Source organism: Bombyx mandarina, chromosome 17, assembly GCF_030267445.1.
Source record: "Bombyx mandarina strain Sakado chromosome 17, ASM3026744v2".
Lineage (NCBI taxonomy): Eukaryota > Metazoa > Arthropoda > Insecta > Lepidoptera > Bombycidae > Bombyx > Bombyx mandarina.
In genome coordinates this window covers 5,074,990-5,088,478 of record NC_143223.1, presented here as the reverse complement: position 1 = coordinate 5,088,478, position 13,489 = coordinate 5,074,990, and the positions used below count along the sequence as shown (strand labels likewise).

The window sequence follows — 13,489 nt, the reverse complement described above, 5'->3', positions numbered from 1 at the left end:
AGCGATAATCCTTCTAGTATTATCCTTATAGATCCTTCGGATCGTTTGGAGCCTCTGGGTCTGCGGAGGGACTTCGGTTCCCTCTGTATTTTGTACCGCATGTTCCATGGGGAGTGCTCTGAGGAATTGTTCGAGATGATACCAACGTCTCGTTTTTACCATCGCACCGCCCGCCACCGGAGTAGAGTTCATCCATACTACCTGGAGCCACTGCGGTCATCCACAGTGCGTTTCCAGAGATCTTTTTTGCCATGTACCATCCGGCTATGGAATGAGCTCCCCTCCACGGTGTTTCCCGAGCGCTATGACATGTCCTTCAAACGAGGCTTGTGGAGAGTATAAGCGGTAGGCAGCGGCTTGGCTCTGCCCTTGGCATTGCTGAAGTCCATGGGCGACGGTAACCACTCACCATCAGGTGGGCCGTATGCTCGTCTGCCTAGAAAGGCAATTAAAAAAAAAATAGAAGGCCATTGTTAATTATACTCTAGTAGTTGTGTTTGAATTGACACAAAACTTCCACAGTTTGCATATGAAGCGTTGGTTCATTACGTTTTGAGGAAAAGTCTTAAAGCGTTTGTCGTATATTGCATTAACAATTTTCCGCAACAGCTTCACTTGTATAAACCCGGAATTATTATCGGAATGCGAAATTTAAATCAACTATACGTCGATTGAGAAATTTCATTTGAATTATTTAAAACTAATATGAAATCCCAAATCGCGGATAAAAATCGAAAAAATGAGCCTGGAAAAAGATATGAAGGCAAAAAAATTGCGTTAATGTTTCAGTTCGTGACTATGTGTCGATATATAATTAATTATGTTAGTATTTCCACTAGTGCGAACTGGTAGTCGTGCGTTGCCTGAGGTCGAATGATTTTGGCGAGATATTGTTAATTTTCTTATGAACGATTTTTTTAGTGAGCTAGTTCTGTTTTAGTGTTTTTGTGTGTTCAATAGGACGTGTGAAAATGGCTCTAAAAAGAAACGGGCGAACAGCTCAGTATTTGATATCGTTAGCAGGTAATTTCGTAACAATATATTTTGACATTTATTAGATTCGTAAATCCTGATAAAAGTGTATGTTACCGTAAAAACTATGAATCAATTGATTTATCCCATTCATCACTGAATTAAAAGCGTCATAGAGATATAGCAGAGATGTTTCTACTACTCTCTTAATACAAATACAAAGTACCTACTACATTATCACTACTGAGTTGGATGCGATTTTTGCAATAAAATCATTGTATATATTGTCATCAATCATGACTTCCTGTTCTATTTCGGTTAATACAAAACATATTAACAGGAAATCATAAATTTTTCATATCATACTCATTCGTCAAGATATTATATTAATTTCATAAAGGTCTAAATCAGGGGCTCACAAACTTATTTTGTCTAATGCCCACTTTGAAAAAAAAAATATTTTTTAGCTCCTCCATTTTTTCACATACTTATTTTTAAGAGTCCTCCTAGATGAAATTAAAATCGCCCCCAAACTTTCCCTTTTTTTTTTTGGGTCTGTTATTGCCCCCTTTAGGCCTACAGCGCCCACAAGGGGGCGTTATCGCCCACTTTGGGAAAGGCTGGTCTAAATGGATAACTCAGTGCACTCGTATCAAACGATTTGATTTTTCTAAGAAAGGGAGCAATTTATAGCTCAGGCGAACTCTTCCGCGAAATGTACAGGCATGGAATATTATTTAATGTCTTGCCTTGTAAGAGAAGAATAAACATTTTTGAAACGCAAGTTTATAAAAAAAATGGCACTTTGATAAACTTTCAATTGTGTATTATGTATTTGGCTCTTTTGGATGACAAGGTTCCTGATCACTGGCCTAGAGTAATAATAATAGAAAAATGCCCTTATAAACAACACCTAGTTTCAAAATGGTACCTTAATGTCTGTTAAATGTTAATCTTTTGGTTATTCTCAGACTTTAAAACAATATTGTATAGCGCTTTTCGTATGTGGTTCTATATGACAGCCTATTCTTGCATCTCATCGGTTTTCCGAATGCCAAATTAATTACTTGATAAAACACGGCCCTCTTTACGGACCAATGCTATATATATGTTGCCATAAAGTTGTGTTTTTAACTAGATTTTATGGCCTTTGTGTACATTTTTATTTATAGTACGAGCGGTTTAATTAAGCCGGACTGAAAGTAGACTGAACTGGTACACTGGTATCTATTTTCAAAAGAAGCAGATTAGGGTATTTTTGTTTGCTGATTAGTACGGATACGTCAGTGGGTAAATGAGTTTGTGGTTCTTGTTAATATGGTAGGCTTAGATCTACGTAATCATTTGTGCGGAGTACAAATCAATGATCAATTTAACCCGCAAATATTATGTTATGTACTATCAGACTCATCTGCGGGAACGCGTTGAGCCAAGTTATTTTATTTGTTTTGTTGATGTAGTGTTTGTTCAGGTTTAAACGTGTTATAATGTTGATTAATAGCCGATATCTTAAAGAAATAAGCAATGTTTGTCATTAAATTCTCTAAAAATATCTGTTGTCATTTTTCTGTGTGCACATAAATAAGTGAAATTTGAAATCTAAGACATTGATTAGCCTAATATCGCTAAGATCGTGCAAATGCAAAACCGCCCTATGGGGCGCTTGCTTACAATACCTGTCGCCACATTGCTATTCTAATGAAGTGGGTGGAGTATTAAGTATCTAATAATTACGAATTTCAGTGTCCTTAGCTGCCATTACGGCAGGAGTGTCCGTTTACTGGAGTACGCCGATGATACCAAAGTTTCACAGTCACGAAGCCGCTATAGATATTACACAAGTGAGGTGACATTGTGTTTTTTTTATAGTTTTTTAATCACGTAATATAATGAAATGGTAAACAAATTTTAAATGCGTGTTTGAGCTAAGCTTTTAACATTAGATACGTGTTTGTGAAAATAATTTAACTTTATAGAAAATATTTTAAACTTTACGTCTGTTTATTTGTTCGAGCATCTGTCAAAGACTACACGATAAAATTCTTCTTATGATCTTGGATTCTAACATATAACGGATTAATATTTTTTGTTTTCAAACTTGGTTTTTTCCCCTTTCAGTATTTGTAAAGTGAGGTTCAATTCAACTATCAGCAAATACATACAATAACGTCATACAGGTATTGACCTCGTGCATCAACTTGCGCGCAGTGAATACGTTTAAAAATCGCGCGCTTTTTTATGCATACTGTGTCGTTAACTACGAATACCTTACTTCGAATATGTAACAAATTAAGATTTTATTTAAGTCAGCAAATTCAATAAAAATAGTCTGCGACAGACAGAGAGACATTACAGCGACTAAGGTTCCGTTATTTTTGAATGTACGACATAGATATATATGTTTAGACAACACGATTTTTATTACGCTTCTGTATTAAATGTAGAAATAAATATTGTATTAACTACAACCGGTAATAAACCGCTAATAGCGATTTCCCATATCGTCTTTTCGCATTAAAAGTGTACAATTTCCAAAAATATTCGAAATTGAGTTAATATGCGGAATCATTTGGTATCACCAGTATTTTTCTCATAAATACTTTCAAAAGAGCCTCGTTTAGTTTTAGTTCTTTTTAGTTTACCTATATTTTGAATACTATTAAGAAAATAATACATTATTTTATCTTACTTTAAAAGACAGATAATGTAACTGGTAAAAAGTAAAAAACAAATGTTGCAAAGATGTTTAATATTAAAAATATCACATGTTAACCCTCTAAAACACTCTCCTGTAAAATTAGTAAGATTTGAGATTATACAGTTTTAATGCGAGAAGACGATATACGATAAACTTGGATCATGGTACAAATGAATTACAGGAAGAAGCATCGTGGGTGGCATCACTTTCATCGCCAGGCTATGTCGTGGGAAGTTTGGCTTCTAGTTTCGTCGTGGATCGCTTCGGGAGACGCGTTTCCATTATTGGCAGTGCCGTACCTATGGCTGTTGGAACGGTAATCAGTTATAGATAGGCTGTTATATTTATGAAACAAAATATATATATTTAGTCGGATATTTAGGATTTCAAGTTCTCGAACTGAACAATTTTTTTTTCATTCTAATATATAATAATAATAATAATAATAAAGATCATTTATTGCCTTTTACATCATAAAATGAAATACAAAAAAAAAAGAAAAGCAAAAAAAAAGAGAAAAAGGCAAAAGGAGGTGGCTCAGCTATTGCTATTCAAGGTTGATAAATTGAACAGCGCTGATTTTCAGTCACCCCCGTTTCCCTTTGGTTCTTTGCGGGAATGAAGACTCCGTACGTGTGTACATACTCAGAATATGGTATAAATTAGTAAAATTAGTAATACCTTACTGTAGTTTCACTTCTTCCACAACACTTCGTGTAATTCATAAATAATGAAACAAACTTTGTTGCTGAGTTGAGTTGCTGTTGACCAACTGATTTGTTGGTTGCTACGTAAAATCACAAACCATCGTAAACACCGGCGTATTTATTAGAGCAAATAGCTCGTCAATTATAATGACAATAAAAATATTATAAATTAATTCAGGGTATAATTATTTTTTCATTGCCCTTGTAGGCAGACGAGCATATGGTCCTCCTGATGGTGAGTGGCTAACGTCGGCCATGGACTTCAGCAATGCCAGGGGCAGAGCCAAGCCTCTGCCTACCGTTGTTTGTGAAATTTCAATTTTTGCGTGATCGAATAAAACATATCCTAGTATACTCGTATCAACTAAAACGTAATCGTAAATGTAACGTAACTAAAAAAAATACGCTTTTATAGAAAATTCCACTAAAAAATAGAAAATAAATCTGCTTTTCAGGATATTATCAAAATAACCCTTCTACTCATATCTGTTCATAAAATATTTATAACTACTGATACCATGCACCCCACGCTTTTTTTACAATAAAATCATTTTTTCTTACACTTTTCTAATTCAATTTCAATTTTTTCAATTTTTTTTAATATTGAATTGACATCGGTTCTTAATAGTATACCAAATTTCGAGTTAATCCGACGTTTTAAAGGGGTCAAAATCATGTTCAAAGACTCCGTTACATACTAACATACTGACTGACATACATACGTCTGAAGATAATAAAATCGTATTAAAAACGCTAGTAGCTTTATGAAAGCATGTACATACTTAAGTATGTTCTAAAATAAATTTAATAATACTTGCAGATTATATTACAAATCGCGACTAAAGCTTGGATGCTTTACATGACTAGGCTCATTTGGGGATTTTCAACGGGAATTTTTATGACGGTAAGTAATATGTTGCTTTGATTCACGACAAACAGACAACCGATTCATTTTACCTTAATAATCCTGTAGGGATATATCGGTGAATTTATTTATGCTAAAAACATAGCCAGTCTCTAAACGCAAAGTAATTTATTGCGGTACGATCTCAGTCGAAGTATTTGTTATAATTATTGTAATTAAGCTATTTCACCCTTCAAGCGAGTCTGAATTATATTTATAACTAGCTGACCCGGCAGTCTTCGTAATGCCTCAATCGATAAATAAAATACCTAAACTTTTTACTTAAGTTAAAGGAATCCCACCGACGGGGGACACACCAAAGGAAAAACAAAATTGTTATTTTTATTGAATTCCGAGCATTTTGATATTTATCTACCTTTTAAACCTTCTCTGGACTTCCACAAGTCATTTAAGACCAAAATTAGCCAAATCGGTCCAGCCGTTCTTGAGTTTTAGCGAGACTAACGAACAGCAATTCATTTATATATATAGGTAGATAGATAGAAAGATTTGGTATAGTCGCATTGTTGAAAAACTTAAAACCATTTACTGACACGACGTAACAGAGGAATGTCGAACTAGAATTTCTCCAAAATTAACAATACTACATACATTTTAGGTTGCCTTTATATACTTCGTAGAAATAGCCGACAAAGAGATAAGAGGGAAACTCTCTGTAGCTATTCGATTCATGTTTAACTTCGGCAGTTTCCTCGTTGTATCTGTGGGCTCTTTCGTCTCATACACCACGTTGAACAGAATGCTGATAGTATTACCTATAGGTCACTTTGTGGCCTGTTGGTTTATACCGGAAACTCCGCATTTCTACATAAAGGAGGGTAAAGTTGAAGCCGCTGAGAAATCGCTGCAGTTGCTGCACGGATGTAAGGATCAAAATGTGAGTATAAAAGCAGTGTATTCTAAATTATAATCATATATGTGGGATGGTATGGCGAAATCTAGTGGATATTCAGTTTAACAACAACATAGTTTATTTTTTTTTAAAATATTTTTCGTAACATCGTTATGTCAATTTTATATCTGTCATTTATATTTTCTTATTTTAAAATAAAACTAGTGTGCCAGTGTGAATTAACCAAAAAGTACCAATCTTCCCACTTATACGTATAAGGAAAACGCTTTTTAAAACCTTACATAGGGTGCTCTTGTCAGAAAAAGTATCCTACTGCTGGAGTTCGATGAGAAATTAAAACAATTTAAATTAAAAGATCACTACAAGCTTCTGAATAAATTAGCAAAGAGAAACAAAATGGTTCATTGAAAACTTTAAAAGAATGACACTCTCCTTTGTTCGTGTTTGTTGTCACTCAAGGCAACTAAAACTAAGCCTCACTCAGTCACTCGGTATTATCTCAATTTTGAATAATAGTGCGTATAATTTTACTATTTGTTCTTGTGTAGTGTTTTAATTCAAATCGAATTATAGTTTTTGAAACAAATGCTTTATCTTTTAGGAATTACAGAGCCGTCTTGAGTCACTTCGATCGGACGTGAAGAAGCAAACGCGTCGTCCGGGCACATTTAAAGAACTGTTTACTGGCAAACAATACAGACGAGCTATAGTCATTGTCATTGGTTAGTGGGTAAACATGTTCATAAATATAAATATATTTGCTATTTCATACGTTCAGTTAAAGTTGTCGTCGTAGCTTAAAAGATAAGACGCCCGGTGTGTCCTTACTCGGATCGAGCGATACGTCTGTGCCGGTGTTCAAATCCCACGAATCACTTGAAAAAAAAATCGACTCGATTGTATCCATTAGGCAATGAGACTATCTAATAAATTGTATCTAATAAATTGAATGTTTCAGGTATTAAAACGACACAGATCATGTCTGGGTCGCTTCCCATCCAGCAATACGCCGGCCTTATTATCCAAGAGAGTCACGCGGATATTCCTCTATCTGCAGCTTTGATTAGCTTCGGTGCTGTCAGATTTATTGCAGGTAAATAATTACTATTCGATATCTTCCAAAAATCAACAAAGAAATTTAGATATATTACGTACAAAATTTTCCCATTCAGAGTTGTTAATTTATTTAATTAGCTTCTCCTAAATAATTAAATATTTTCGATTTATTCTGTTTATAACATAAATGAAATTTCACATTTATTTTAATTTATGAAGATATGTCAGATTGGGGTGAACCTATCTTGGATAGCTACAACCCAAAATTGTAGAAATAGTTACAAAATGTTCATATTGATGTTGATAGATACCACTTTAACTTTGCATAGTGATGTACATTTTGTAATGTTAATAAAGAAAAAAAAAACTTAATGACGTTGTGAGGTTGTGTGAATGAGATTTGAATTGTCAAATCACGACCCTCACTAAGATATATGCTAATTGAAAACGTTCAGAATAGTTTACCCTCACATTCTTTGGTTTCAGGTATAATTTCATCGTATCTAGTCGATAAAGTAGGGCGTCGCCCTCTGCTAATAGTTACATATATCTGCACAGGTGTGACTCTAATCATCGTCGGAATTTACTTCTACTTTCAAGAAGTGGTCGGGATTGATATCAACACGTCTAGTCCTTTAAGATACATCCCATTTGTAGGTGTATTCCTCAGTATTAGTTTGTCCACAATCGGCTATGACTCTCTGGTATACATAATTCCGGCTGAAATATTTCCGATTAACGTCAAATCTCTAGCTATTACTTATTTGAATATATATGGCGGTCTAATGAATTTCTTAGCTGTGAAAGGATTTCAGAATATGAGGGACTGGACGGGTCTTTACGGCGTGTTCTGGTATTTTGCGGCATTTGCTCTGTTAGGCGGGACGTTTTCGTTTTTTATGGCGCCAGAAACAAAAGGTAAAAGCCTCAGGGAGATATTGATTGAATTGCAAGGAGACTTATATGAGGAACCCGAAGAAAGAAAATTAAACGGTACTAAGGGTGATGTTCAAAATTGTGACATCAAAGAAAGTTGTGAATTAACAGAATTAGCGTGTAAAAATGAAGAGAACAATAGGAATAGTACTGGGGATTCATGAATCAAATGCAGAAACATTCTAGAAAATTATGTACATACACTACGGAGTTTTTGGCGGGAATGCGAAGAGTTAATATGTCGTGTGAATTGTTTTATTTTGTCAACTTAGTTTTTTTTAGGTGTCATAATCCATAAAGGTTTATTATCCGTTTAGTATTTTGAGGAAGCGAACAAGACTGTGGAAATGTAACAAAATCACAGAACGTGGTTTGTCGGGTTTTTTCAAAAAGTCCATGGCAGTATTAGTAAATTTCTGCCATTTTAATAAGTGCAATACTGTTGATGACTATTGAACAAATAAGTTAAGCTAAAATGTTAAGTTATTAGCAGTTGGTTGGATTGAAATAAGTTAAAAAAGCGTTTGATTTCGAATGTTTTGTCTATATGGTTCGTTGTGTCTTAAGTGTAATTAGAATATAATACTACTTCAAGTGCTTTAATTTTTTCATAAATAATAGTAATGTAGGATTAGTTAGCAAATGAAAATATATTTATATAATATAATCTGGGAAAGCATGGAACACATGTATGTGAAATAATTAAATATATAATAATGTATTTTTTTATGGCATTTTTATTGTTCTGACGGTTGGACGAGCTCACAAGAAAATTATGGTATTAAGTAACCCTTCAATTTGGCATTAACTTAGTAGCATGGTAAACCTTGTATTTAGTAACCATTTAAAACCAGATTTTCCCTGTTCATAAAAATCACAAAATTAACGCCTTCCCCACGTTTAGATATGGGTCTGAATTAATTGTTTTGTTTAAGAATTGTAATAAATGAATGGCGGCAGAAATTGCAGGGTTTTCTCTAAATTATTAGTAGTAATTATGATTATAAACATAAACAGATAACTAAGACATATACATATAACTACTATATCTATGTAAGCTGCCTATTTCTGCCGCGAATCAATCGTGCGTTTGAAAGAAAGTTATACTTTAGAATATGTCCTGTCGGATTCCCTGGATTCACTCTCGGTGCTTTTATGACCCTCAAGTACCAGTTGCCGGCCTCAGAGTTCGACGAGCGAACTAACCCACTGAATAACCCACCCACAGACACAGCCAACTGAATTTCTCGCCGGATCTTCTCAGTGGGTCGCGATTCCGATCCGATGGTAAATTCTACGTAGAACTGCTCTTGCTAGGGCTAGTGTTAGCAAATTCTCTCAGGTTAAGCCCGTGAGCACACGTAGGTACCCGTCCGGGCGTAACTGGAATAACCTCTTCGGCTAAAAAAACTATATAATTAAGACTTGAACCTCGTATCTCACTAAACACCAGGCGGGGTGTTTACTGTGAAAAAAAAACAATCGCAACTAATCACACAGAAGAGCACAGAACACATATTGAACCGTAGTTTCACAGATGTATCCGTAAATTATAAAACAAATTGCTCAGGATGGGTGAGCTCTAAAAACAACCGCAGTCTGCTTCCAACATTGCCTACCCTCGGACAAGGTTCGGCCCCTAGCCTAAAAAGCTCAACTTACTATAGGCGAAAATTTCTAAAAATAAATAATTTAAAATTCTGAAAGCTGTTCGTCTAAAAAACCAGAAAGGAAGTTTCAAGATTAAATACAGTATTTTAGGAAAAATAAAAATCTACGTACGCTTAATAATAATTTGTTTAACGAATGTTAAAATATGTTTATCTTCATTAAAAATTCCGTTGTTCATTTCTTCGTTAATTTAGCAGTCTCTGACTACAAAGAACAAATATATTTGGACGAAATAACGTGAAATAAAGAAATATAAAAAGCCGCTTCGTCTTTGTTTAGTAAATTAAGCCTGGGGGCATATTGTCCGACCTCATTGTTCGAAAAGTATTTTCGAACCGTCAATATTAAATGGCGTAGAGCTGGATTTCAAAGGAATTGGTGTTGAAAATTGGTAAGTGAAAGCTATGAATAAAGTAGTTCAGAGGGACATGTTGGACCAGGCTAAGGCCCACCCTGTGCTATAAGGCTTAAGATGTTGATAATGATGAATTTTAGAAAAGGATGAGACCACTAAGGTCCCTGTAGTTATCCGCAGAGGTCTAGCCCAATATCTATGTAAATTGAGACTTCGGAGGAGCTCCGATCATTATTAAGGTAAAAACGTCGTATACTGTGCGGTCGTCATAAGAGTAGTAAAAACGAGTATGAAGAAATAAAAAAAGGAAAATATAAATTTTTTCATGTATAAAGACATCATTGATCATTTTAAATCCTTTATGTATTGTATGTATTGATTAAGATATGGTTTTATCATAAAAATGAGTGGGTATCCTAGTGGATAAGACGTCCAATGTACCTATACTGGCACCAAGTGATGCGAACATATTGGTGTTCCTAATACTACACCAGAGGATGACTGAGCTTTGCTCGATTTTTTTTTTTATATATTGTGTTTTTTAGAAATTATATTTAAATACAAATTACATATTGATATTATATTTGTTATTTTCTTTCAATAAAAAAAAAAAGTTTATGTTCAAGTTGATTATCGATAAAGTTGATTATTGAAAACACGAATAAAACAAAATTTTCTGAAAATTAATCGTAGCTAGATCGATTTATCGCCCCCGAAATCCCCTGTATACTAAATTTTATGTAACTGTAACGTGTATATGTATATAGCGGCAGTATAACTGTTGACACAAAATTAAAATTAAATATTTATTTACTCATTGGTATAGTAGCGGAGTATAATTACGGCTTACTTTTGTTTGCTTGCTTCATCATTTAAGTATCTGTTTAACCCATAGAGTGCGAAGTGTTGATAGATCGAAATCTCTATTAATGCGTAGAAAGTGTAGAACCCTTGGGATATCGTTAAAATTATTTTGCTGTGAATTTAGCATTGATTTTTGTATAATTTTTTTCAGTTAAAGTTTTTATTTATTAGATTAGATTCTTTAGCAATTTCTGCAAAATATGTGAAAACTAGCGACCCGCCCTCGCTTCGCTTCGGAAACATTACAACACACATGAAACAAAAAAAAAAAAAAAAGTAGCCTATGTTCATCAGGGACAATGTCGGCTTCTAATGGAAAAAGAATTTTTCAAATCGGTCCAGTAGTTTCGGAGCCTATTCGAAACAAACAAACAAACAAACAAATCTTTCCTCTTTATAATATTAAGTATAGATATAGACAAGCTGAGCATTAAAAGGGTTAATGTTTCCATAAGACTTACTTTCGATTGTCTTTAAAACACTTTCCGGATGATAAGAGTTTGTATGGTATATTTAAAACTGACGACTTTTAAATATTCGCGTTTATCACACGAGTGCGATACTGTTTGATAATTATGTCGGAAGTATTTATTACACACATTTGTTATTAAATGAAATATTAAAGTGGTTGTTAATAGTTTTCGTTTTGAATTAAAGTTGTGTTTATTGTATTGTCCAGGCGAATGTAACTATCTAAATGTGAAATTTATAACGGAAAATATAGGCGTACACAATTCGGATGGCGTCAGAAGCGTTCTCGTAAATTTTGTTATGAAATTTCGTCTTGAAGAATAAATCTATTGTTACATTAATATGATATTTTAAAATATCGACAGTAGAAATATAATATTTTAATATGCGATCACATTTGCGGGTAAGTTTCGAATGACCTTTTTATTTTATTTTTTATTGTTTAGATGCGTGGACGAGCTCACAGCCCACCTGGTGTTAAATGCTTACTGGAGCCCATAGACATCTACAATGTAAATGCAGCCACACGTCTTGAGATATAAGTTGTAAGGTCTCAGTATAGTTACAACGGCTGCCCCACCCTTCAAACCGAAACGTATTACTGCTTCACGGCAGAAATAGGCAGGGTGGTGGTACCTACCGGTGCGGATTCACAAGGTCTTATCATCAGTGACCTGATTTTAATTTTGTACCTAAACCTAAAAATCATGCGTGTATTTTAGACTTTTAAATTATTCGAGCCAATAACGTATTTTGACGAACATTTTGTAAGATGTCAGAGCCTAGACGAAAAAATCATACACGATAATAATCTGTGCAGCTCTTAAATTAGTGACATGGGTGTGATAGTCCGGCATCTCGAAGCATTTCATTTTCGATCAGCAATAGTACTGTTACTATTGTTACTATTGCTGCTGTAGTTACTATTGCTGATCGAAGTATTTCATGGCTTATCTTTCTTCTAATGTCTATTTTGACTATTGGTCTAAAGCAACCGTCGTGCGTATTTCTGTTGCAAAGCAATTCGGTTAAACCCGATAGTCATTATAGTAATCCTAATGTAATTGACACTTCGCTCTCTCTAGTCTCAAGACTATAAAAAAAAAGTGTGGCACTCGGGAACTGCCGCGGTAAAGCTATTGCATAGCATTTTTTATCAACAGGTTATTTTCGTTACGGAATTTCTTGATTCAGTCGCCGCGCTCAAAGCCCGCGATAAAACCTATGCAATAGCTTAAAAAATAGACATATAAACGTATTTTAGACTTGAATATGGATACAATGAAAGAAAACAATAAATTCGATTTTCTGATATTCTAATTTAGTGCCTCTGGGAACCGTTACAGCAGGTGATTCGTTGTTTTGGTGCGCTCCAAACATATCAGAGCTTCGCAATGATGAGATTAATTTCAAAATTACGCAAGTAAGTCATAAACGTTATGAACCTATATTCGAAAATTGGACGTTTGTTTTCTGCGTTCAAAAGGAAACTAAACACAGAATATCACTGAGAATTTGCATATTAGGTACAATTTTGTTGGAAATCAAACATTCTTATTCTTTTGAGTGTATGTAGTCGTGATAGTTAAAATATACGACTGGCATTCGTATCAAGCGAGTTAACCATGTCGTTGTTCAAATCCCGTAGGCAGGTATCAAATTTTCTAAAGCCATATCTTTATGAATTAATTTCGCTTTTTTTATTGCCTTTGTAGGCATACGAGCGCACAGCCCGCCTGATGGTAAGTGGTTACCGTCGCCCATGGACTTCAGCAATGCCAGGAGCAGAGCCAAGCCGCTGCCTACCGCTAGCCAAGCCGCTGCCTACCGCTAAATTATTAAAAATTTTATAAAAAAATGTAAAAAAAAGCGTAATAATTGATTCCTGGTGGTACCTAGCATTCCGGTTTGCGAGTGAGATAATTATTGAAGAGACCCCATATCTCAAGATGGTTGATTAAATGGCGCCCAAGAAGGCCCC

The 13,489-nt window shown here is 34.6% G+C and overlaps 1 protein-coding gene across 1 annotated transcript; it reads left to right on the top strand.

Annotated features, from left to right (window-relative positions):
• Positions 1-563: 563 nt before the first annotated feature.
• Positions 564-8,819, top strand: LOC114253276 (facilitated trehalose transporter Tret1). Its single transcript, XM_028188083.2, has 8 exons — positions 564-1,023; positions 2,716-2,813; positions 3,852-3,986; positions 5,198-5,281; positions 5,901-6,179; positions 6,757-6,877; positions 7,114-7,248; positions 7,698-8,819. Exons 1-8 carry the CDS (start codon positions 972-974, stop codon positions 8,309-8,311), a joined length of 1,518 nt encoding a protein of 505 aa, XP_028043884.2. The 5' UTR covers positions 564-971; the 3' UTR covers positions 8,312-8,819.
• The last annotated feature ends 4,670 nt before the right edge of the window (positions 8,820-13,489 follow it).

Bases quoted from the DNA above. Each gene is read 5' to 3' on its own strand.
- LOC114253276 (XM_028188083.2), top strand. From the start codon at position 972: ATGGCTCTAAAAAGAAACGGGCGAACAGCTCAGTATTTGATATCGTTA. The intron at 3,987-5,197 runs GTAATCAGTTAT...TAATACTTGCAG, and splicing joins TACCTATGGCTGTTGGAACG to ATTATATTACAAATCGCGAC. The intron at 6,878-7,113 runs GTTAGTGGGTAA...TGAATGTTTCAG, and splicing joins AGCTATAGTCATTGTCATTG to GTATTAAAACGACACAGATC.